At 42.0% G+C, this 27,424-nt stretch overlaps 1 protein-coding gene across 2 annotated transcripts in view; it reads right to left on the reverse strand.

The window, feature by feature from the left end:
* Positions 1-6,090: 6,090 nt before the first annotated feature.
* PWWP2A (PWWP domain containing 2A) overlaps positions 6,091-27,424 on the reverse strand; it is a 32,367-nt gene continuing 11,033 nt past the window's right edge. Inside the window, exons 2-3 of one of the 2 annotated variants that reach the window (XM_075102081.1) lie at positions 23,709-24,676; positions 6,091-8,786 (exon numbers count right to left, since the gene is read on the reverse strand). In XM_075102081.1, the coding sequence (XP_074958182.1) occupies positions 8,773-8,786; positions 23,709-24,676 (982 nt within the window). In that variant the 3' untranslated portion in view covers positions 6,091-8,772. Of the gene's footprint in view, positions 8,787-21,845; positions 24,677-27,424 lie in introns of those variants that run through there. The other variant, XM_075102080.1, reaches the window with a different exon arrangement.

The raw sequence follows: 27,424 nt of genomic DNA on the forward strand, positions 1-27,424 counted from the left end.
CTCAGCAAAGCACAGCTATCCACCAGAGCTGGGCTCCACACGCTGTGTCAAAATCTTGGTTTATTTGACATCACTGTGCTGCAGCAGGAGGCGGGGTGCCCTGAGGAGGTTTCTCCGCTGAACACTCATCCTGCCTCATCTTGCCACATACTCTCGTGAGCAAACCTGACAGAGCATTGTGCCCAAGCTGGCAGAAGAACAAACCCAGGGTCATTTCTGTCACCATGCAGTGGAAGCCCTTTTGCTGCCCTTGGCAGCGTGTGAGGCCCCGTCCCCTCTTCCTGCCACCACCTTGCTCCTTCCCACCCACTCCCGCCTTTTGACTCCTCAACAAGGAGCTGTGCCAGATCTGTCCCTTTCCCCCCACATCCGTGGTGCAGCTGTGCTGCTGCCCACCTCCGTGCGCTCTCGCCTCCCCTCAAGCCCCAGCATTAAACCCCAACCATGGGTGGTCTCCCTCAGCTGCAGCTGCCGCCCGCAGAGCCCAGCCCAGCTGTGCCAGCTGCGCACTCCACGGCCACCACTCAGCGTCCCGGCAGCGCCTCCCGTCTCGCCTCTCGCTCCTTCTCCTCCCCTTTCTCCCAGGTCTCCTCAAGCACCAGCATCTCCACTAGCAAATTAACCCGGCTCCATCAAGCAATGAACTCTCAGTGGCAGAACGGCAGGCAGCTCGGCTGCACCGCGCCCAGCACAGCTATAAAATGCACGACAGCCCAACCCGTTCCAAATCAGGAGTACCCAGTAAAGCAGTCCATTGGTTCCCCCGGAAAAGAAAAGAATAAAATCAGGTCCACAAAATGAGCTCAGCTTGCAGGGCCCCCTCAAGGGGGGCATAAAACATTGGTGCCCTGACCTGCAGGGGCTCTGCCAAACCCCTGGCAGCACAAAGCTTCTGGGAAAAGCTGCTTGGGTGAAAGCAGGCTTTGCCAGCTAATTCTGGATTCTGACTGTGACAGTCCCAAGGCCTGGCCTTCAGAGGAGCTGAACACCCTCATCCTCACCAAAGATTCGGGGGATTTAGCATCTCTTGAAAGAAAAAAAAAAAAGCAGCTCTCCATTCACATCATAAGATCTGTCTCCCAAAACACCAGTCCCAAGCATGGCAGCAGGAGGCAATACTTGGAAAAGAGGCCTTGGGACCAACATACATCATGCCCATGACTTACCATAAGCACAGGGCTGCTGATCCCCTCCCGCCCAGCTGTTAAGCCAGGATCTGAAAGCTCTCTCAGCTCATTGCATTGGGATATTTAGGATTTGATAAAGCACCAGCTTTGATGCCAAATCCTTCCTTCCTTGGTTAGCACATTTCAGCACAAAACTTCCCTGAGATCTAGCTACCTCTGATTAGCACAGAGCCAGAGAGAAAGGAGAAGGTGCTGGTCACCAGTTCCCAGGCTTTAATTAGCTGTGTTATTCCCAAGGGATTATTGCAACGGCCGAGCTCTGTTGCCGGCTGCTGCAGCCAAGAACCAATTATATCAAAGTGCCACCTCTTTTTAACCGTAGGTAAAGATGCGTAGGGGCTCATTTAATGTGCAGCATTAAAACGTTACTCATTCACAAGCTTCCCCTGTTTGGAAGAATCCCAGCATTTTCTTGTTCAGCAGCTTAAATTTTCTTAAACCTGTGCAGCCTCCTGCTCAGAAGGATGTAATTGCTGGGGAGTACCTTTTATCAGCAGAGGCTCTGGTTAGCCTGTTTGTCTGCCGCACCACAGTAAATTGTCAGGCTCTTGGCTGCTGTGGCATTAAGCCAGAGTCATTACAGCCTACCCTGACAAAGCAAAGTCCTTTATAGATTAAAGGTTCTAAACCAACTGAAAACTAAAATAAACCATGCTTTTTCTGATTCTGCATGTTCAGTGGTAATCGCTCCAGTTGGATACCTCACCATCTGCAGCTACGACTCCAGCGTGGAGTCCTCAGACCTGCCCGATTCTCATCTGCCAGTTCCCGAGATGATTTACAAAGCCAGGATTCCTTAAGCGGACACAGCAGAAATAGGTTTGCCTTTCCTGGCCTGACTGAGACCATTATTCTGGTCCTGGCTCCCAGTACTGCCTGCACTGCATCTGTCAGCTCCCTGCCGTGACTGGGTGGATGCTGGTCTCTGGGTGCACAAGTGCGGGTCCCCCACGGCCACTGACCGAGAACGTGACCCTCCACCAGCCACAGGTGCTCAGCATTAGTCGTGCCCGTTCATCTCGGATAAACACGCATTGTCGGGCAGGTTTTTCTGTTCCATTTCTAACTCTGGCATGTGAAATGCGGCCCCAGGCCCGGTCCAGCCCCAAGCGCAGTGGCGCGGGAGGTGTTCCTGAGCAACGCCCTCCCTGCTGACTGACGCCTTGGTAAAGTGAGATGTCAGGAAGAGGGGGGGAAATGGTATTATCTAGTCTAGGTGGTAGCTTTGTGCCTGGCTGCTGGAATAGCTTCCTAAGTGTATTCCTGGAGTGGTGCAGGTGAGTGCCAAGTGGCAAAACAGGCCCCTGGAGAGGCCGTGGGGCTGTGTGCTCTGTTGCCTAATTGCATTTGAGCACAGCTTCTGACAACTGCATCCTTCTTTATCTCAGTGAAGACTGACACATTTCCATTACCTTGTTTGGCTATGGCCTCTATCGTGGGGCACTTTTCTACCTGAGGAAGGAAAAAATTCAATATTTGGAAATTTTGGGAAGGAAGGAGGCTGGAAGCAGATGGATTTATTGCCTACAGCTACAGCCCCCAAGCTGCCCTTGAAGCGACAGTTCTCTCTGTGCCCCAATGTACTTGTACATCCCTGCTCCACGCTCAAATGCAGCTGATGCCATGGTACTTGCAGCCAGCAGCAAGTTTATTAAGCCAAGAGGCAACCAATGGCTTCTGATATGATTTTGCAGTATTAATGAAAAGGCGTATGATGTACGACTACCCCAGCCCCTGTTCTCACAGCCCATTCGCAGTGTTGCCTTTCCAAAGGCAAACAGAGCAAACTGAGTGAATCATGAGAGATTTATCCGGGTCTATCTGTGCCCTATTAGTATTTCTGGGATCGTATATTTAGCGTGGTCCAGTGTTCACCATTTCACAGTCTGGAGCTCCCAGTCCCTTCCTCTGATGGCTCAGAGCAGTTCAGTGTTTGAACGAGCCCTCTAGCAGGCACAGCCTCAGTAATATTTAATGACCAAGACAACCACATTTGGAAATTCCAGTCCCGTAGCTCTTAAGATGTGGAGCTCTTAGCTGAAAACCTGGATTTCAAAATTAGAACCACCCCTCCTGGGCTCTGAATATTCACCCCAAACTCAGAACAGCCCAAAAACTTCCACAGGGGTGTCCAGCCTGCCCAGCACAGAGTATCCACAGCTTGCACTCCAAACCCAGCAAGGGAGTAAAAACAAAGACCACAGAAACACTCAGGGGAAAAGCAGGAGCAGAATCATAAAAACAGACTGCAGGAGAATAAAAATCAGCAGCCAGCACTGTATGAACCAGCAAACAATGTGATCCTTTTCCTACTGCCGCCCAGCACACGCTGAAGCTCGCTGCGCGCTGCCTTCAGAAAGCCCTGACTCCACTCACCCTCCCTGCGTGAAGAGGGAGAACGACAAATCCATCTATGAAGACTTGAGCAAGGACAAGTGAGCAAGAGAGAAAAAAATGATGGTGAGCGGCGGTTGATACCCAGGCTGCATGCACATCAGCTTGTTTCTGCCCCAGCGGTCGTGTAGAGGCCGGCTGGTGCTGCTGCGTCCCGCTGCTCTTTGCACGCTCATTAGTGTTTGGCAATTCCAGCATTGCTTTACCTTTGACTGGGCAGAGGGATGAGCTGCTTTTCAAAACGGCTCGGGTTCTCTGCTGCACTATGGGTGCCCCTCGCAGCACACAAGCACACCTCACGTGTCAGGGAATCGTTCCAGCCTAGCGACGTTCTCTGCTTTCCAGAAAGTGCAAAAGCACAAAAAAGACCTCACCATGCAAATCTCGGCAGCCCCTTGCACTCCTGGCAGCCTTGGAGGGCACTGTCAGTCAGGGACGTCAGTCCAGGGATCACAAAGGCAGTGGAAGAGTGTCCCTCGCCTGATTTCCTCAGCCGCAGATGAGGCTTCAGGCAGGTGACTGCTTGCATCCTCCCACTGCACTCCTCACCACATAATGCTTAAAAATAATGAATACGTGACAGTGTCTGCATTTACTACATCATCACTCTGTTACTGATCTACCCGATTTCCTTACGAAATTTGCCCATTGGTCTCACCCTAAAGGAAATCTTATTTCTCTGTACTGACCCCTCATTTTAGCTGGCAAGCTATCACAAAACCCCCCTGCGCCAGGAGCTGCACTGAGCAGCTGCTCCGTGCACTTTTGCCCTCATTAAGTATCACCCTTTTGATGCTTCAGGGCAGCAGTAAACACTATTACTGAGCGGCATTGTGTAGGACTGGCTTCATCGCTGAGGGCTGGGTTACTTTTATACTTTTGTCACCGAACTACTGGAGTGAAGATTAATCAATGGAGTAATTGCAGAACTCTGAAATCTGTCTGGCTAACCTCTCTTGTGGGCTTCACAGTCACGCAGCAAATCCAGCAGACTCCCACAGTGAGACGCTACCAACACAATGTCACAAAGGAAAAACCATTAGTGAGCAATTACATTTCAGCAGGATTTCCCCTCTCCACCACAGCCTAATGAGGATAACCAATTCAAGAGGAACTGCTGCAAGGATGAATGAATAACGAGAGAAAGAGGATGGGAGTTTCTGTAATCTGGACAGAATAAGGAACAACCCTGTGAAGGAAAAGAAAAACACACATGCTGGAGCTCTGCTCCAAGCAACAGACAGATGTGGATGTTCGCTCACCGTTACAGGAGGCACCAACTGGTTTCAAAAGCATCACAGAGGCCATAGGCTCAGTCCCTACAGATGGTGTACATGCGGACAATCCCTGCACTCCAGAAGTTGATTTTTGGGAAAGACTTCTGACTATTGACAAGAGGTCACTGCAGCAAAACACCTTACTTACAAAAGGGTTAGTACCTTTGTATCACCTGCTAGTTCCTGGCACACCGTGCGCCATAAAAAAAAAAGCTTCCTTGACGTAAGAACTTCCTAGAAATCAAGTTTGCCGGAGCGGCTTATTTTTTATTTAACCTAGGATCTCAACTAAAATTAGGATATCTTTTCTTTACAGCAATAAAAATAATAAAAATGCAAGTGAAAAAAAATCTATATAAATGCTACCTTCTATTAATGGGAGAGTAGAACTCTAGATTCTGCCATCTGAAAAAATACTTGCTGCCATGGCCCTCCTTTGACCGCAGTGCCTGCAGTGGAGAGCTCCAGTACTGGTGTTAGCTGTCACAGCACAACTCGCTCCCCCTGCTATGGGGCACCAGTGCAAGGCATTTCTTCCCTAATGGAGAAATACGCAGTCACACTTACCTGCAATGGACAGGCTTGTCCGCAGCTGTTAGTATCGCAGTAAAAACCAGCCAAAGATCAGCAGGCAGCACGCAGGTATTCAAAGACCCAGCACCTTTTCAGTGTTTCAGCTGCTTTGTGCCTTGCTGCTGCTGCACCAGCATGGAGTTCGTGTGCTGGCAGTGCAATTTGCTCTGCCCAACACAGCTGGGGGAGCCCTGGGCTGGCCCCCAGCTCTGCAGCTCACTCGTCACTCACCGACTGTGCTGGGATCGCATCTGCAAGGGCAGCAACCTCTTCCCATGACATCCACCTTCCTCTTTTAACTGGGACTCAGGTGTCTCGGTCGCAGCCATGGAACAGAGCCATCAGGGCTTCTCTGCATCTGTCTCTACCATGCACACATGATCTTTTCTTGCTAATTACACAAGAAAAATAAAAGTTTTTTCCTGTCGCTTGTGGGAAGCATCCAGCTGGTAGAGCATGACTTGGTACCTTTTAGCCACTGTGGTGAAAGGTAAGGTAGGTTAGAGACTTGTCCAGCTGATAGACTTCCAGCAGTGGACTAGTAATCTCTGTTTAATCTTTTGTTTAATTCAGAAAAAAAAAAAAAGTTAACATAAAGGCTTTTGGGTCAAGGACTGATAAAACAAGGAAGTTATGACATCAAAACATTATTCAACATATTTCCCTTTAAAAGAGCACTGAAAAAAATCAAGGCTTTATTTGAATAAATGTTACACAACATTCTTTATCATTTACTTCTCAGCAAACCTTAAAGGGTGAATCATATTTTCCTCATTCAAGTCTACAAAATGAAAGAGGCATAATGACCATTCAATATACAGACAAGAAGGTAGCACGGAGCAAAGCTTAAATATTAAGCAACTAAAGCAAAAAAGTGAAAAGCAATACATTACTGTAATTCTCTATCATTAGAATTTCCCTGACAATTTCATTTCAAAACGAAAATCTGGTTTCAAACAAAACGGCTGCAATACTTTCTGTGAAAACAAACGCAAACACAGTTAGCTACCTTGTCTATTTTTATGCTATTTGCTTATATACCCATATTCTCCAATGCAGAGACCTGCATCTCTCTTAAGTGTATTTTTTGTATTTCAGCTGCTGTGCACAAGTGCTCACAAAGGTGAGAGAATACGAGCACTGGTTAAGAGTCAGATGTCACACAGGCAGGCACTACTGGCTTCTACTTACAACATCAATCAGTTTTCAATCCAATGTGCAATCACCCTGCTATTACAGTCCTGGGCCTTTTTCCTGAGCAGAAACTGTTTTGTGCCATGTTGTTTGGTGGCTTCTTTTTTGTTTGGTTTTGTGGGGTTTTATTATTTCGGGGTTTTTTTCTGTGGGTTTCTGTGTGTGCGTGTGTGTGTATATACAAATGTAATTTATTAGGCCAAGACCCTCATTTATTATCAATACAATCAGGGTTTGGTCTCTGGAGGTGAAAGGGTAGCACAAACACGGCATCAAATCGCTTCCCCTTTCCTCAAAACAGATGTCTTAATTTTTCTAATTTGCAGTCAAATCTCAGGCCATGGACGGGACCAGACGGCTGATCCTCTTTGACTAGTGAAAAGGGAAAGCATGGTAGAAGAGACATTAATCTCAAAAAAAAAAAAAAAAAAAAAAAAAAAAGAGTAGCTTGTTATGAAATTTGAACCTACCGTACAGCATTATTCAGCTATTTTTTAAGAAGGAGGCAGTAAGCATTCAAGTTCTGGCTTTATACTCAAAATTTACCTCGGAAAAATAGAAACTGAACCAACATGAAGCATGAACTGCCTTGCTGATACTCGTGTCCTGGATTTGGGTGTCTGTCCCAGTCTCTCACTTCTCCAATTGTTTAACAAGTGTAAACCTGGTGCCAAGATCCAAACCAAACGATAGAGGTGTCCTAATTTCAAAATATATGTGATTAATTCAGGCTCTGTACATGCAGGCTGTGCCGATACAGACACCCCTCGGAAAGATATCTCTGTTTTAAATGAACTAGACGAAGACACTCTATTTTCTCCAATCAAATCAGGATATTAGTAAGGAGGAAAAGAGTTTACTACAAGTCTTTTCACTTCTATAGAAACAAAAATTTGACTTTTAGTAGATTATGTGCACATTTGCATTTCTTCAAAACAAATATTTATCTTCCCAGGTTATATAATAAATCCCCTGCTAAGAACTTTGTCAGAAACGATACCACTGAGAAAATGTGCACATGTCAAATAATTAGTGACGAATAAATTAATATTTAATAACTCAATACTTCAGCAGCGTGTCCAGCATTCACAAGCTCCACTGAAATAAGTCTTATCAAACACCTTTGGGGACGGGGAATAAAATGGATAAACCCCACTAAGTTTCTTTTTTTGATTTACAGCTATTCAAAGAAGTCAATGCAACTCAGGTCAACAACCATCGGAAACACTAATAAAACCTTTGCTCTACTAGTTACCTATCTGAAAAATATTTATGTCAAAAGGAAAAATTAACCCATGATTTGAAATAGAAATGCCATTCCACTTAATCACTCTCCATTCATGATTCCCATCTTGTTACAGTATTATAAGCAAAACGCTGCTCTCTGCGTTGTAGCCCTTCTTATCATTATTCAGCAATTCTCGATTCCCTAAGTGTTACAATAGCGTAAATAAAATGCAACCATATTCACACAGAAGGAGCTTTCCCACAATACAGAGGTACAGGGAGTTTGTGGTCACTGTCCTTTCCATCACCTCTGTGGGAAATATTGGTCTCGCATAGCAGGACTGTTCATATTTTACAATACAATTGGTTTCGGACATGCTTTTGATCACAGATCACAGCTCTGCTAACACCTGCACTAAATACTAACTAAGCCTCATAGAATGGAAAATTGCAATGCTAAAGTTAAGAATTAAAATAAAAGCTCAAAAGTTACAGTCAGCTTCCCAGGCAATTGGCTCCATCACTGGCACCTATGAAAACATACAAATGTGACTGTCACATTACAAAAAAACCCAGTTATTTGCAGTGATTCTTCATACTAATAATTCAAGTGGTTCATTGCATGTAAGTGTCATATAGTCTTTAATAATTTCATGCGTCATTTATTGCAAAAAAGTTTTATAAAATATTTCCTAACATCTTTTTAAATTTTAAAGAAAATGTACATTAGGTACAGATACCCTAACGGGGTGTGAGGGGGAGCTTTAACATCTTTACTCCCTTTCCCCTTCAAAAAATGTTACTACTTGGTGAAGATATCAGAGGAAAAATAGGACAACTCAGTCTCAGATTTCTTTCAGTCCTGATGAGCTGGTGCTCTTCGTGGCAGTGTAGTGAGGTTCCATAAAAACAGCAGTTGACTAGTGTCTCTGAGCTGAAAAGGGGAGAGAAAGGGAAAACGGTTAAATGGCTTCCAATAGATATTGCAAAAGTAAGTAAGCAAAATCTGAGGTGGCCAGAAAGGTTACCAGTTCACCTGCTTTGTGCATTGTGCGCAGAAGACAAAAAAAATTTCCATTATCACGAGACATACACATGTGACCAAATTCCTCAGTTGACTGGAGTTTTAAGCAAAGCTACCCTACCAATCTGTCCTATCTCATCCCATTTCAGCATCCACAGAGAATTTCAATTTTTAAAGACAGCTAACAGAGGAGGGAAATTAATATACGAAGTCTATAGGATGATGTGTAGTTCACAATACAGAGCTAAGTCTGACACTGTAATGCCATTCCAAGTGCAAGAGCTAGGTGCGCACAAGAGCACTGAAATACAAAGCTGCTAATTGTGTTTCTTTTCCATTACTGCTTATGTTTTCCCACTTGTTCCATAGAACTGGAATAAAATGATGATAAAGCAGATAGAAGCAGCCCAAGTAACAAGCACCGCGTGTGACCACCACCAGGCAGTAACCATTTTGGGCAGTGCAGGACCAGGGCAGTCTGCACTGACCTGCCTCTTGCGTAGTGTGGAGGAAACATTGTTCTGGAATAAACTATGATGGAGGAGACCTCTGGAGATCATCTGCTCCAACACCTTCGCTCAGAAAACATACCAGAGAACAAAAGAGGTTCCAACAAGACCAGGCCAGTCTTGCTGACTCCTTTTATCTTTTACCATTCTGCTGAGCTTCTGACTGCTAGGCTTATTTGAGAGGTACATATACATTTTCCAGGACTGGCAACAGCACTGTGAATAACACAACCGAATTTAAAGAGAGAGACTCATAGCATGGGCAGGGAAATCCTAAAGTTCTTTTCTAAAGAGACATCTCTTCTGAATGATATCCAAAAGAAATATAAAAAAAAGAAGAGAAGTAGGAGAGAGAAATTTGTGAAAACAGTCCTACCACAAGAGAACTATGGAGTTTCTCAATTGCACAGTTGCTCACTGTGCCACTAAAGGACAACATAAAACACAGAAAAATAATGCATTTCATATCCCCTACAATGTAGTAGAATTAAAATAGGAATGAAATTTTGGGAAAGTTGAAAAAGCAGCATTGAGGATTAATGATGAAAATTAACAGATCCAGGCAAAGATGCACTGAGCTGTTACATGCTGACAGTAGACTAGCAGGCATTCGTTGCAATACCCAATAGGTCCTCGTTCGGGTGTGATACTCAGAACCTATTTTAGCTATGGTCCACTCCAAGATGCATGAGACAGACCTGCAGAGCCTCTACAAGGAGAAGGATGCTGGACAGAGTTCCAATGTATTCAATAGTACTTACTGTTGGTGCAGGTAACTAAACACCACAGTATTCTGGGCTGCAAAACAACCAATATCAGGTATTAAAGAATATGACCAATAGGAAATTCTCCAAAATAAAATTAATATTAAATTAACATCATGTATCCATGGATACTTGCAAAGAGAAGCTTTTATAGTACATCAGAGAACCAGACTCCACTCAGAGACAGCAAAATTCTCATAAAAGGTTAGATGACAGTTCAGCCAGTCCGTCCAAACACCCACAGTGCCACATTCAAGCCTCAGTGATGCTATTACTAGCCAGCAAACTTCTGTGATCTACAAAGGAATAAACTAAACAAGAATTTGGTTCAACATGTGTACAACTACTACTAGGTCTAAGGAAACAGCCAGTTGGCTTTAAGGCGGGTGTTCCCTCGTTCTGATGGCAGGCAGTTTTACTTTTCACACCCCATCTACCAACGTAGCAATCCATGCAATAGCAGTGATTTTCAGAATCAGTACTTGGAAAAGTCTGATCGTTCCAAACCTGGCACTCGTGTTCCTGACGAAGTCAGTTCCTACAGTGCTCTTTTCCATTCTTACCATTGAGAGATTCCAGAAGGCCCTTAGCAAGCACCAGAAGCTTTGCTTCTCGCGCTGATGTTTACACACCATCCCTAGTGACTCCAGAAACTACTAGTCTTATCCTCTTACAGTCCAGTCTTCTGTTTCACCAGCAGCAAATCTCAGTTTATAAAACCTGAAGCCAATGCATATCGAATACCTAACCCCAGACCTAATGCAATGGTATAGTACTGGATCAAACCTTTTAACATTAGTAAAGTAAGAATCATGACTTCTGCATGTAAATCAAGCTCCCTTTACAGCAACTGTACATTCTCCTCACTGCCCTATCTCCTCTCCATGTCAAAAAAAGATACAAGAGCCATGTCTGTCCATGACAGTTCTAAGTAATAAATACATATTCGGGCTAGAATTCCCAATAATGTTCACTAGCTGCTTGGCTTTAAACATGTGCTTTAAATTTCCTTATGGACTTAGGCATGCACTGAACGTTAAGCACACTTGTTAAACGTTACTTCCTCAGATCAGGGCTTTGGAAAGGAGGGAAAAAAAAATAAAACCAACTTCATTTCCTAGAAGAGTGGCTCCCTAACTCTGGTCCATAGGTCACCTGCGAGTTTTTCACTGAGATCTTGCTGCTCATGCTTTCAATCCTCTTCCTTGTTTTAGGTACTGAACCTCTTTTAAGACTAAAATGTTACTAAATTTTTTCCTGATTTTACTTTTACACATCAGCAAAGGCAGGAAGCCATGCCTATAATCACAGGCAGCAGATGAACTGTGCACAAGGTAGATCCTACTAAGATGTGATCCACATAGCAAAAATGTTTGAGGATCGCTCGTTTAGGAGACAAAAGCCTTTATCTTTATTGGTTTTTACCTTTACATTATACCTGTCAAGTTATTTAATCTGATCATATAAGGCAAACTTCAAGAAGCAAGCCTAAAGAGAAACTTAGTGTGGATCTTTTCAATAAAATATGCATCAATCCTGACATCAGGTTAGCTCAGGGAGAACAGCTGTATCTGAAGCGTTCAAACAGAAGAGAGAAATAAAATAACAGGTAGCTCATTACCTCTATCCTAACCTGCTTTGCATACGATTAGTTGACAGCATACCATGCCCTTCACTTAAGGCAGGGCTTAAACCAGACAGACCGGCCCATTTCACTGACAACTTCAGTGCCCCCAGTCTGAATCCACAGTGGTCTGTCAGACACCATAAGGGAGCAGCAGGACTTGCCAGTCTGATGTAAAATGCTGCCATTTGTGGAGACCTATGGTGGAAAAAATCCAGTTAACAGGAATAAAGGACTGACAATGGTTTAAAAAAGAAAACAATTAACCTCCGTGCCTGCCTGAATTCTTAATGGGTGTGCTACTTTGGCCTTCCAGACAACAGCATACCGTGAAAAGATGTTAAAAACTCAGAAAAATCAGATATCAACTTTTTTTGAGCTTTAACTGGACTTCCCCAGCAGAAATAATGGGAAATTACACATCATCTAGCAAACAGACTAGCAGACAGCAAACAAAGTATCTACCTATACAAACACCTGTGTGAACAATTACTGCCCACTGAAGAACTTGGTGCTCAAAGCCAGAGTGATACCATGAAATTTTGCTGGACAAAGTAACTACTGAGAATAAGCAGAAACCGCAGCAGTGGATTATAATTCATGGTGACGGTGACCTTTCTGTATTTTAGACTTAAAAAAGGAAACTTGGGGCACTATCTAGTCAATATTGACAGCATTTTACATCCATTGTGCAATGCAGCCTGTGATAAAGCAGATTTTTTCACATACTGAGAAGTGCAAACAAGTGTGACAGCAAGGCAGATGACTTGCCATTGCAGCAGTACAACCAGTAGCCAAATCCAGTTAATCATCATTTTCTTCCATGCCCTAGCTTTGTCTTGCTTTCTAAAATGTGAAAGCCGCCAGCTGTTCTTCCCTGTTTTAGGACACAACTCAGATGAGACACCAGTTTTCCTCTCCTGGTAAAAAACCATAAAAATGAGATTGGGCCTTCTTTTGGCTTTGTACCTTCACACAAAACTGTGCATGTAGACTACAGTTGTTATGGTCAAGCTATCAGGAATTTCTTTATTATAGCAATTAAATTTGCTTAAAAGAGAAGCAGATGACTCACAGTTGTGGAGTATATTAGCATTTCTTCGTATTTTGCTTCTCAGTCTTTATTACAAGTATTATAAAAATCATTCCCATTTGGTCGCTCACAGTCTTTAAACTGAAATTCAAAGCCTTCTTGCCGGTGGCATTATAATCTTCGTTGAAGTGATTATAGGATGGAAGAAAACTGAGACAACAGAAGGTGAAAGAGCAAATGGACCAGTCGCTTTCCTGGACGTTATGATTTGGAGGCAAAAATCCAGGGTAAAACGTAGATTAAAAAAATATAGGTTCATTAATTTCAAGAGTGTTTCTAACTATTGCAGAATCTCACTATTCCAGCCTGTACTGACCATATGCTTGTTACCTGCGCGTTTGGCAAAATTAATGAATACAAAATATTTTTTGTGGGAACCTTCCTATTGTCACAGCGAAGGTGACTTCAGAGTGCAGCATGTGGACTTAGCCCAGACCACTGAGGAAAAACCAAGGATTGGTATGAAAACTGTTTAGGGGATGTCTGATTGGCCCAGTTAAAATGCAGTTGGTTTTACATTGGTTTATGTGGATCAATGGCAGTGTTTTGTATAGAAACAGTTTAAGGCAGGAGTATACAAGATTGGGCTTCTCGGATACAGAGGCTGAAAAATACAGCCACACAGGTGCAGCCACATATCTTATTCTCTTTGTATTGTGGAGGAATGTTTCTTACCCTGTGGATTTCCCTGGTGTGAACCATGCGGAGCAGGGACTAGCGACCCAGAGAACAAAACGTACAAAGAGCGGAGTTGCCACAAAGGACGAAGTGTCCCTGGGTCCTCGCAGACAGACAGGGCTCCTACACTTGCAAGCTGCCTGTGCCGGCTCAATATCCATGTCGTTAAACTCCCCAACCCTTGTGAATGCAGCAAGCTGTCTGTTTTATCAATCGTTCAGTGAGTTCAAATCACCTCATAGTGAAATCCCCGATTTGTAGGTCAGTGGTAGCAAAGTCTAGTTCTGAGAGTACAGCTCTCAGTGACGTACAGTACGCTTACAGCAGTCTGGACTCTCTTTTGAAGCAGTTTCATTCAACTGCTGGAGACTATGGATCAATATAAAAATTACCACCAGTAATAAATGTAAGCATATATGTTAAAGACAAGCACTGACAAGGCTTAGGGCCTTCCAGCACTGATGTCCTGAACATCTGCCCCACCCAACTGCATTTTAGGCAGCTGTTTTCCTGGGAGTCAGCACTGTAATGTGGAATCTGATTTTTTTAATATGAAAATTTTCCGGATCCTGTGTATTCACTCAGGACTAAAGGGAAGCACTGCCTTTGAAAGTATTTGTTTTTCTCTTCAAAGGAAAAGCAGAAAGGCAACAGGCACTCATCAAGAGGAAGAAGAGGCAACCCGGAAGGACAAGGAAAGTAAAACCAGCAGTATCTCCCATCACACACTGGGAAGGAGAAGATACAGAGCTCAAAGTAGAGAGCCCAAATTCAAAAATCATAACAGTAATATATACGCAACTTCTTTTGGCGACTAACACTTTGTCTATATGCAAAACTACGTAACAGAAGAAACAGCACATGTTATTTTACTGCCTCAGATTTAAACTTTAACTGGTTAGGAAGAGTTAAAATAGGCTTCTTTTCCAGAAAACTAATTACTAAAAAGCAAGCAGAACCATTGCATTCCTCTATAGCCCACAACAATCTTCAACAACAGGGCCTCAACTACACCGAAAACCAAGAGCAGTAGCACATTCTTTGGTTTACATGCCTAATTCCCTGAAATGTATAACACAGTATCAAGGATTTCTAAAACATGGGCAAACCCAGCTTTTTCATACCAATGTATCAGAAGAGATTAGGTCCCTAAATCCCTCCACACTTGAAAAATCTCAAGGAAAGGGTTTTTTTTTCCCCTCAAAACAAACAAATATTGCTAATGTGATATTACAACCAAAAAGTATTCAATGCTCAAAACCTTCAGCTATGATATGGGTTTGGGTTTGTGGTTTTTTTTTTTGTTTGGTTGGGGTTGTTTTGTTTTTGGTTTGGTTTTCTTGTTTTTTTGTTGTTATTGTTGTTTGCTATTTTCCCTAGCAAAAATACAGGAAGAGGTTTGCTTTTTTTCTTATTTTGGGAGCAAAGGTAAAGGGGGGAGCTATTTTTAGTACTAAGCCTTCCCTCTCTTGTTTTTCTCGAAGGACTTGAGAATCAGGGGTGATTTGGGAGCTTTCACAAACACATTCTTAATGTCTTTCATGACATCCAAGTTAAATAAGCATCACAAAACCAGTAAGAGTAACCTGATAATAATTTCCTTCTCCTATTGCTTAGACTTCAACCACTTGTTATTACAACCCCTGGCAAACATATTTCTTGATATTTTTACCAAAACAAAAAAAGTTTGTGTGTCAGAATCACAATCTGTACCTACTAACTGACCACTACGGACAGCCCAAAGAACCCAACTTTGTCATCAGTCGCCTTCCACTGGAGGTTCCACACGTGCCACCAACAGGCAAGCACAGATAACTAGACCATTCCTAGTACTAGGACGTGTTCCTTATCACATTCACCTATGCTCTTGGATGAATTAGTATCTGATTTTAGGGCTGATTTTAGTGGTGACAACTTCGAAAAGCTGACACAATATGACCCTTACTAAAATCAGTATCGAGATTACTTCAGTTTTAGATGACTAAAGAACCAGGTTACATGAAACAGTCCACAATTATTTATGAAATGCCATTCATACAGATACCTATGTGTCAGCTGAAGCATTTTATCAGGTTGTACAGAGCAGCTTGAGGTTCTAACCCTAAACTTATTTGAAAACATCCAGTTTTTATGGATTTAGTTCCTTTTCACCAGAGCTACTAATCACCAAAACTGGCACAACATGCTTTAAAGTTTGGAACCACCACAGAAGTACAATTCAACACTAGCATTTTGTAAAGCCAAACAAAAATCCTAAACATTACTAAATAAAGAATGATGCAAAATGGGCATTTAAGTAAATATTTGCTTGGAATTGTATCTGCTTACTTTACTGACAAAGCAAATACCCTCTTCCCCTTTATGCACATATTAAAAACAGGCAAGGACAATTCTGTCACCAGAACTATGCTGCATTTCTGTTACAGAATCTTTTAGTGATGGTAACAAGCTAGTGCAAACACAGCATGCCTTCCAAATCACAGATTCATAGCACATGGCTGGCACGTACAAGAATATTTTTTATTCATATTGTATATTTGACATCAAAACCATTACTAAGCAAACATGAAAACTGACCTCTACCTATATTAAAAAAAACCACACAAACAAAACAAAGCAACCCTAATTTAAAGTTGACTTGTTATATATACGATGTCATCGAAACATTATTTTGCAGAGAAAAGGCCCCTGGCAGGAAATGCAGTGCAGTTGTACCACACGTGGAAGCTAAGACTCTATTGTTAGAAGGCCATACTTCCATTACATCAAGCCTGATTCCTGCATGACTGTAAACCGGACGCATGAGGCAGAATCCTTTGTTATATGCATATTTCTACAAAGATACTGGCTTCCAAAATCAGAATTGTTAATAACAAAATTACAGAAAACAGAGCTGTGGTAGGGTCAGGATCACCTTTTCCATACCATACCCAAATGCAGGATGAATTTAACCCATTCCTAACAGAGGCTGGTCTAATCTATTGTTTTTAAAAACCAGTAATTATTAAAACTATGCAACTCTCCAAACCATACCCAGAGTTTCACTATAACAACTGGAATAAATATTCTAGTGCCTAATCTTAAGTCCCTGTCCTGTAATTCTAAGTATTACTTCTTCTCCTAGTTGCAACTAAACAGTAGTTTGTTTCCCCTTTGCCTCTCCACCTATCCTGCAGGTATTTGCAGACCTTGAATATCCTCAGTTCCAGTAGTCCTTTATTCCTTCTCTGGATGAAGGAATAAAATCATTGGCATAGAAACTGCGTTACAGTTGTTCAAAATATGCATGGGTCCTGATTCTGAAAACAACTTCTCAAACATGTAGCCCAAATAAATCCCAAATATCCATTTGTCTTCACACACTGAACAAGCAAAACCTGAATTCAAACTTGCAACAGGGGACCCGGATTTGATTCCTGTGCCAACTTACACCTGCAGCTTGTGTTGTTACGATAATTCCCTCGGATCACAGGTAGGTAGAAAAGATCAAAGACTGTACATCTCCATCAGTACAAGCACAGGAAATCAGTTTTCAGCCCCGTGCATACAGACACTACCTGGGAAGGTTATCCAGGCCCACAAGACCACCTCTTACTCCCATTTTTCTGCCTGTTGGATGTCCAAGATGGCTCAGGTCTTCTAAGGTATAAAAGCCCTGGTCTTACCAATGACATTAATTTTCCACACTGCTGCTTATCCTACTTCATGCCAAGAATATTGATTGCTTTTTCTTGGGGAAAAAAAAATGGAGCCATGGATCTAAGTTTCCTTCATCAGGTGTTACCTGGCACTGAGCTTGCCAGTGCTGCCCTGGGGAGACTCATGCCCAGCTGCCAAATCTGGTAGCAACAAGATGACTGTGCAGGAGAAAAGCACGATAGCAAGCGAGTCACCAAATCACTGTCTCCACAGCCATGCCTGGGAACTGCCTTGTGTTCACAGAAGGGCAGTTGTGTCACAGTTTAAGAAAAAAATTCATAAATTAATCTAAATTACAGTCTGGATTGGTACACACATCCCAAGTATTACAGAAGAAAGACAGAAATGTATGAGCAAATCATAGGAAACTAAGCTGCTATTAGGATCTAACAATTAAAACCCAATAATCAGAGATATTTCTGGCTTAGGGAAGAACCACAGCTGTTCAATAAGAGTTTAGCAAAACCCCATCTAAATTACCATAAACAGGTCTTGCCGTCAGAGAAAGACGAGTTCAAACTAGAACAGGTGCATGCAAATGCCAGTAAGATGAGCAGGGAATAGAAAAGCCATCTTACAAGGGGATCTCATCTTATCTAGTCCAATGGCCACACCCTATAAATACATTGACAGGATAACACCACAGGAGGGAACTATTCAAACTCAAATACAAAGTTGTCACAAAGAACAGTAGTTGGGGTATTTTAAATGTTGAATAGGAACTTGCCATCATAATTGTTATGGACATGTATCAAAACAGAGGTTCTTCCCATTGCAGATTAAGAATAATTTGAAGCTGAATACGAAATCCACATCTCACACACTTGGATGCAATGGATCTCTAGGTAGCTTGGCAGCTACTACAAGAGCTTTCAATGCTACAGGCCTTGACCTGTCCCGATGTTAAACGTGCATGATCTCTGATCACTACGGTCACGTCAGAAGAAGCTTTAAGGAAGTTAGTTATGCAAAACCTCTGTTGTTACTGATACTTTATGTGTAGGGATAATTTTATTATGTTATTGCAAGTATAGCCTGTCTACATCCCCAGAAGGTATACTACTTTATCCTATCTTTAAAAAAACAGAAAGACGCACAAACTTAATGTAAGCACAGCTTAAACTGACAAAATCCTGTAGGAAGTCACTCCATTTCCACAAGTGTGAAGTAGATTCTAGATGAAGTTCCAACAGTTGACTGTGGGACAATGACATACATCTCACCAAAATTCTCCTACAAGCTCTCTAAAATTGGAGAGCACTATTCCCTTCTCCTGAACGTGCAGAGTAATATATTATTCTCCAACAGCCAACTCCTAGTTCTCCTTCCAGTACCACATCTAACTCAATACACCAAGTTCCCCTCTTTTTCTTCTAGTTCCCTATGACCTTTCTATTTATACCCTCAAAAAGTAAACTGAAAATAAGAACGGAAAGCACTTCAGCCTTTAACCACTATAAACTCTGTACTGTAAGATCACTTTCAAGTTTGTTTTTAAATAGTATACCTACACTTTTACCAAATGGCTTATGACACAAAATACTGCCATCTTACTGCCCTTTCAATCATAACAAGCTCACTCAACTTCCAGTTCACAGTCTTTATCCACAAGTTAGGTAGTGATCCCACTGCATTGACTGAATTTGCTTATTCCTGTAGGCATTTATTAGAATACAGTTATAAAAAAGAAGGAGATTAACTGAAATAGCCTTTCACTGATTGTCAGACTCCTTTTTTCCAGAATTCTTCAGCCAAGCAGGCAGCTCTGTCTCTTCACTGTACATCACAGAACATGCATGAGGACAGATGATAATGCTATGGTTGGTTAGCTACTAAGATTTATTTCCCAAAATTTATGTTCCTATGCTACTCTGACAACTTTAGCAAGAACTTATAGAAGACATGAATGGAAATCAGTTTCAGGACTTAAGAGAGTTGACTAGAAGCAAACCTAAAGCTAGCAATGCAAAAAGCAACTCTTACCCCATTCCTTACTTCCACTGATGTGCTATCTCTTAAATCTAATCACAACTTGCAGAAAAAAATAAGTCTTCTCAGCCTTGCACAGTTGGCCTAAATCACCCCCACTAAACACACCCCTCCTAGTGAGGTAGCTGTTAGTTATGTAGGTTTCAAACTAAAGATAGCACTGCCTACAAGAAAATACCATATAATCAGAGATAATTATCTCATTTAAGTGTTGACATTAAATTACAACTCTGATTAGAAAAGTAACAAATATTTGTCCAACTTCCTGCAGAACGTCACTTCAGAGACATTCAAGCATTTCACATTTGCTTCTAGCTTCACTCATGAAGTAATCACACCTTCAAATACTCCTGTTAAAAGAAATCTTTAAGTTTTGGACTAACTACTCTCTCCCAAAACATTTTAACTGAAGCTAAAAATCTTCAAAGGGAAAGTAGGTTTGTACTGGAAAGTCATCCTCACCTGTCACATTTTCCCCCCTGAGTTGAGAGACCATACATATTCAACAACTACACTGAGGAATTTCATTAATTCAAAAAGACATAATTTGCAATTTATTCTATTAAGCTGATATAAAACTAACAGTCACTCTTTCTACTGATGTTTGTCTTCAAGACACAGGTTGCTTGCAACACTTGCACAGCTTAATTACACAGATGCACTATGCCGGCACTGCACAGGCGTCCTCCTGTCATGAGTTATTTGATAAGTCATTTAAACTGTCGCGCTAGCTCAGAGATAGTAGATCTCTGAGCTGCAGCAACAGTGCAAAAACAGTGGTCCACACTCAAAAGCGTAGGCATTGCTGGGAGTAGGTAAACACATAAAAGTGGAGGGGGGGGTTGCAGTTTGTAGCTAAAACAGCACTAAGCTCTTTCTAAGTCTTCAAAGCTAATCTACATGCAGCATCCATACTGCCGTAACCAAGGTTACTTGCTGTAACCAGATTTTACATTAAGCCCAGCATTTTCTCCACTGTAAGCTCTGCTATATCCTGAGTGTTGGCTACTTCAGAGTGAAAGAAAAATCATGGACAAGTATGAATAGGATCTTTTCAACCGGATGTAACATGGTGGTGCAAAAAAATAACAGTATTTGTTTTGAGACCTGTTGAGTCTGAAGTGATAATGCACATTCGCTATAAAAACTTAGGAACAACTTCTTAAAAGATTGATCAACTACAAACCAAAACTAAGATGCTTTAATTGCCTTTCATAAACAGTTCTTTTGAACAAAGCAATCTAAAGAAACCCCTCTCGTACTTGTTGCTTTTGCATCTTACCAGTGAACACCTGAGCAAACTGACTATGCTTTAGTACTATTCTACCTTTATATAAATTAAGATCTAAGAGTACAAAGCTTCCAGGTCTTTTATAGAAAAATTAACAATATAAATACTGATGTCACCACTACTTGGCTCAGAACAACTAACTTAGAAGAAGTTCACTTGAGCTTCTGAACCTCAAGGAACTAGTGTAGACATCTAAACCACATTGTATGGGTTCCTGACTACAAAAAAGCAGTCTGCTTTAGTAACAAAGTACGGCTTATTTACTTAAATAGTTTTCTGTTTGCAGGAAAGAATATACAGAAGTGAAACAGGAATTTTTTTCAAATTTTTTTTTCACATTAGGAAATTTGTGTGTTTATCACATTCAAAAAGCATTGACCAGTGCGGGGTTTTTTTTGGTAACTGTTAGAATGCAACGGTAAAGCTCGTATATTTGGAAGCTTAATTAGCACCTGCAGAGGTGACTGTAAACATGAGGAAAATTTGAACAGCCATGTATTTTACACTTTAGACTTCCAATGGTTCTGTGGGCAGAACAGAATAATTTAAAAAGGTAAAAAGAAACTGAATGCTTTGGAAAGACCAGACAGTATCATGAACATACAAAATTTAAGTTAAAAACATTTTTAGGGTTTGATGATTAAATCTTTACCCCCATTTTCATGTCTGTTTGAAATCTAATTTCAGTCTAAGCTTAAATTTTTCCATCTGTCATGATTGCCTACATGGGCAATTATGAAAAAAACAGGATGAAAACTGCTTTGGGATGAACGGTGAGAGATTCTTCACAAGGCATTGCAAGGCTGAAACAGGAGTGGGCTGGAGAAGAGACAGTAATTCACATGGTCAGGTAAGGACCAGAACTAGAAGGGGGGGAAAAAAAAAAGTGAAGTCAGTTGCATGAAAATGCCCCAACATTGAGCAAAAGACATGCAAGAAAAGCTGAAGTAGCAGTGGAGAGTGGGTCTGATTAGGTTTTGATAGATGGAGAAAACTGAAAGCATTTCCCCACTGTATAAGTGACATTATCCAGTCTTCATTCAACTATATGAAACAAAATCTAATTAAGGGAGAAATTTGATAAACTTTACAGAAAGCCCTCTACAGAGCTAGTTTTGAAACAAGAGGGACAGATAATCGCTTCGTCTCAAAATTAAGACTGAAGTATACCCATAGTACTTTACATCGAGCAGTTATCTTTAAGAATGGGTGAAAAAGGACAATTTACTTTTTAAAAGGGTGTCCTCTAAATACGGCATACATATGAAGTACTCTAACATCCTGGATTTTTTCAAAGCTTTTTGAGAAACACACACAAATAATTCAGATTTAGTCAATTTTATTTACAGTTTGTTTTTTTACATTTCAGAGCATTACACAATTACATATTCTCATTTTCTGACCTGCAAACAGATACCTTAAACGGAAATATTAAAAAAAATGAAGTTAGATACATCCAAAACGCAACAATTACACATCTGACAATTCACAAAGTGTAATTTACTAGGACGTATCCTAAGAATTTAGGAACAACCAGTCAGGAGAAAATCTGACCAATTTCAGCAATCAATTATTTACACATTCAAAACAAAGCCTCTCTTAATCTAAACCTCCAGGCAAATGGCCTGAAAGATTTCCTCAGGAAGAAAGACCAGAAGTTATGGTTCACACCTATGCAGCATTAACAGCCCTTGATCCCAAATACTGAGCAACTTCTCAGCTTTGTCTTAGAGCTACAGGCATCCCTCTCAGCTTCTCAGACCCTGAAGTGTTATATTTGTGCCCCCATGTGCATAGAAAGGCTGAGTGTTTAAGTGGTCACTACAGTAAAACCCCATTTAATCTGGTCTTTAAGTTACATGAATTCTTCTTCCTTAAAAGTTTCAGCAATTTTTCTAATGCTGTTTAAACTGGCCTATGTGGATTGGGGCATGCCTCCTTAAGATGGTGAAGCATGCTTTGAGCCGATTTGCACTGGCCAGACTAAATGCATTAGAGACTATTTAAAATCATCTTTAAAGACCATTTAGACAAGGCTGACATCTCTACACTTCCCTGATGGGCCACCTAAAAAAAAAAAAGTCACAGGTACTACTTTCATTCCTTGTGTTAACCCTTTGCCACACAGCAACTAGTTATATACTGGGTAGAAACTACTAAAAAATTCCCTGCAAATAAGCTGCCTTTCAGCTGAGGCTATGGCTCCTATGCATCGGGTGTTTGAGGAGTTTTTTCTCTTTAAAAAAAAATTCTCACTTGAAAAATACTGAAGTTCTCACCTTAGGCTAATTTTGATTGCATGTTCAATTTGTTTAACCGTCAAGAAACTGCTACAAATGGAACAACTTTAGTATAAAAAGAGCAGTCAACCGAGTGCAACTTCTGACTTGGCAAGTCCTTCATGGTAGTTCTCTAACTAGGCTAGGAATTTTGTGGAGCCTCCAGATTTCTTGCCTACCTTACTTTCCATGTTCACGTTTCAAACTGTGTCAGCAGGGCCCGAACTTCGGGAGTCAGCTGCTTAGCAGCCTTAGCTGCCTCTGTGACGGCCTTGCGGTAAAGACCCTTTCTCTTCTTATTAAAGCGCAACTGGAAGCTTTCTAAAAAGGGGGATAGTTGTGCAAGAGCAAGAAAAGATGTTGTTGTGGAGCCAAACCACGAGATACGAGCCTCCTGTCGAACTAAAAGGCCATTATCTTTCCGGCTCACAGTTATGGTAAGAATACGGGCTGGCCACCAAGGGAAGCCATAAATCTTGGCCCAAACAATGTCCCCTACACATACGGTCCTGCCATCTGGTGTGACACATTTAGAGACGTTTTTGGAAAAGACTTCTGTTTTCAAGGAATTACTGAGCTTTTTCTCTTCCTTTGAAGAGGAGGAGGAGGAGGAAGGTGCATGCATGCTGCCTGGAGGAAAATCAAAGCTTTCAGTAGAGCTACACTCAGAGTTGGTAGATTTCAAATCATCTGTGCTATCACTACTACAAACTGATGCACTGGAAGAGTCAGATTTCTTTTGATTAAGGGTCATGTAAACCGTTATATTGCTTTTGCTGCCTCTCTTGCCCAATGTCTGGTGGTCATCCTGATCAACAGTTACATGCACTTCACTTGTGTCCTGAACCTCACTGCTCGCCTCTTCAGGGCCTTCTGAGGGGCTCTGATTTTCTGAAGGGGCCTCACCTGCTGAGCGGGTGGAGGAGCAGCGAGACTGGGGCTTAGTTGCCATCTTGCCACTCCGTATTTTCTCAAGTCCTGTCTTGAGAGAAGAGTCATTTTCTTCATTCCGATACCTTTGTGGCTTTAAACGCAATCGGGGTGGGAGAGAACCTGAGCTGGTGTTCTGAAGACGCCGTGTGAAGTGGACCTTTGAATGTGCATTTTTGGAAGAGGGGGTTGCACTCTGCTTCTTTTGTGCCTTTTCTTTGGCCATTTTCAAGACTTCCCGAGCTTTTGCATGATCCATGTTTTTGCTCTGGAGAACTTTTTTCGTATTTAACTGCGCTTTTGAAGTATTTGCTTGTGCGGAAACTTTAACTACTCTGCTTCTGCTGTGGGCAATATTTGAAACCTTGACCACAGCATTCCTTTTCTGGCTTTCATTTTGGCTTTTTCCATCCACTTTATGGTCAGTCTTAAGTTTTTTATTCACAGTAGTCACACTCTCATTTCTTCGTTTTTTATTATCCTCATATTTTGAGGAGTCACTTGCATTGCCACCTTTTTTTATTTCCTTTTTTTCAGCAACAACACTGTTTTTGCACTTGTCACATAAGACCTGCCGGGGTCGTAGTTTGATAGCATTCATGATAGAAGTGGGTTCCTCCCTGTACATTTTACGCTTGGGCCGCTTAATTTTCCGGGGCGGAGGCTGAGGTATTGACTGGTTGTATGTGTCCCTGATAAACAAAGGAGGAGGGTATGGCGCTCCCTCATGAAAGAGAGGAGGTGGTTTAGAAGTCCATAGGCTTTTAGCTATGCTAGGTTCTGATGGCTGTGTGAGAGAAGAGTCATCAGGGACTGCAGCATTAGATTCACACTTCACCTGTGCCTCGTCTTGGAATGGTTTACTTTGGAGCTGCATGGCTTCTGGTTTATCCTTATATTCCCTTTTAGGAAATATGGTCACAGGGATTCCATGGGGTCCAAACCTTAAAGAGAAAAAAAATTAAAGGTTTTGAGGGATCTTTTGCTGCATTTATTAAAAAAACATTTGAAAACCTGTCCATATTACGGACATGAGTGCCAGGAAAATTGAAGCTTCATATCTAGCTTTACAGTAAGCTTTGAAAAAGCAGGACACCAAAACCAAGTCAGTAGAGAACATAAAATACACAGCTTCACTTATTACCAGTTTCTCTTTCATCAACAAGATGCCCTGAAAAATGTAACAAAAAACATCGCCTAGAGGCAGCAGTAAAAAAATTAACTTAGTACTTTTAGAAAATGCTTATAAACAAACTACACACTCGTCCCATCAACTCCAAATCTATCCAAGATTAGTTTCCATACTAAGCCAACTTATGTTAAGAAGGCATCTTCAGCAACTTTTACAAAATTTTTCTATTTTTAGCATAGCACAAAAGGCCGAATATGTTTCAGATTTAATCAAGGCAAACAGGGACTGCATAAATACTTGCATTGAACAGAGAGTATCACCATTCTTCATCCACAGCAGATTAGCACTTGATCATCAAGCACAAATACAGGCTGGGTGGAGAAAGGATTGAGAGCAGCCCTGAGGAGAAGGGCTTGGGGGTGTTGGTTGATGAGAAGCTCAACATGACCCGGCAATGCGCACTTGCAGCCCAGAAGGCCAACTGTATCCTGGGTGGCATCAAAAGAAGCATGGGCAGCAGGTCGAGGGAGGGGATTCTGCCCCTCTTCTCTGCTCTTGTGAGACCCCACCTGCAGTGCTGCGTTCAGCTCTGGAGCTCCCAACATAAGAAGGACACAGACCTGCTGGAGCGAGTTCAGGAGGGCCACAAATATGATTCAAGGGCTGGAGCACCTCTCCTGTGAGGACAGGCTGAGAGAGTTGGGGTTGTTATGGAGAAGAGAAGGGTCTGGGGAGACTTTACAGCAGCTTTCCAGTACCTGAAGGGGACCTACAAGAAAGCTGGAGAGGGACTTTTTACCAGGGCATGTAGCAACAGGACAAGGGGCGATGGCTTCACACTGAAAGAGGGTAGATTTAGATTACAGATAAGGAAGATGTTCTTCACTAGGAGGGTGGTGAGGCACCGGAACAGGTTGCCCACAGAAGCTGTGGATGCCCCATCTCTGGAAGTGTTCAAGGCCAGATTGGGTGGGGCTTTGAGCAACCTGGTCTAGTGGAAGGTGATCCTGCCCATGGCAGGGGGTTGGAACTAGATGATCTTTAAAGTCTTTTCCAACCCAAACCATTCTGTGATTCCATGATCTGATGCATTACAGCCCAAAACTTGCTAACCTATTAGTTTGAGTCTCTTCCAGCAAAACTACCCTTATTTCAACACAGTACAAACCATTCCTCCCTGTTCTGCCAGCAAACAAGGTTTTAAACCTTTGCCTACTTTTCTCCAGACAGCTCTAGATCTCTTTTGTGCCCCATTTAGCACACACAGAACTTCTCACCACCCTTATCAGCTCTGAAAGAAGAGAATGAAAAATCCCAGTATGACTTGAGCATTAGCTCAACTTTCCTACAGTAACAGAAGTAGCATGGTGCCTAACGCATAACTAACACTTTCTACAAAGGGTTCTGCTAAAGGAAACATTTTATCAGTTTGCACGGAATTATGCTTGCCTTCTCCAGAGAGGAAATCAAATACTAAATACATCTGTTTTACAACAATGTATCTTTCAATGCCCAGAACAGGGCAGGAGGGATTATAAAAGCTTGTTTAACCTTCCTTCTGTTCCACTCCACAATCTCCCAGCTGAGGTACCAGCCTTGCACAGAGCTGTCACTAGGCTGCTCACTGCTCTTGAGCTCTGCCTGACTCCAGCTCCCAAACACACACTACTGTTTGGCTTATATAATATGGTATTTTAATAGATAGACCATAACATAGTAACACCAGGATAGGCAAGGTTGTAATTCAACTGCCAAAGCATCCATTTTGAATCGCTAAACAAATGCCATTACGTTTATCCCACCCCAGGTGACAGGAGAATGAAGTAAGTACCCCAGGTTTGTCCTCAGGTTAACACTAGTTCGTGTTGCACTCCAGCTGCTCAACCACAACATCATCTTAACTGATTGCTATGAAGTATATTTACAGTCTATGGTTGCCTCTCAACTAAAGATAAATGCTGAATACCTGTATATTTGCCATTCATGCTCCTTCAAGAAGCATGCAGTTTATACAAGTGCCTACCTGTTGGCTTTATTTCTCCAAAACTGGTTTTGAAAAGACATCGTCATACCTGTAGCAGATTCTTTACACTGTCACCAAAATAAGCCATCATTTGTTTGTCCTTTTGCTTATATATTAAGCCTCTTTTTACACTTGAAAGTTGCAATTGTAGCAAACAACCCATCCTAGGTTAAGTTATCCACCCTGTTTGCACTTCATTACAAAAGGAGAACAGAAACATCAGACAACCTAAGCAAGGGGCTACCAAACAATTTTGTCATCATAAAAACAAAGGGAAGTTGAATACGTGACAATGTAGTTTGGTATCAGCATGGGCACTGCTGTTACATTCATACCTCTGAACTCTGGAGACAGAGGCAGCAGCCCAGGTGGGCAGCTAGACTAGTTCTGTCCTTATCTGTGGGCTGGTGAGCGCTCTTTACTGCAAAATATCCCACCACCCCACAGAAGTTCATTTCTGAGGTTTGGACCCACTCCAGTTAAATTCCACATGTCCCTCCAGAAATGAGCAGCACAACTACACGCAGTCTACCACAG

Source organism: Phalacrocorax aristotelis, chromosome 8 (genome assembly GCF_949628215.1).
Source record: "Phalacrocorax aristotelis chromosome 8, bGulAri2.1, whole genome shotgun sequence".
Classification (NCBI taxonomy): domain Eukaryota; kingdom Metazoa; phylum Chordata; class Aves; order Suliformes; family Phalacrocoracidae; genus Phalacrocorax; species Phalacrocorax aristotelis.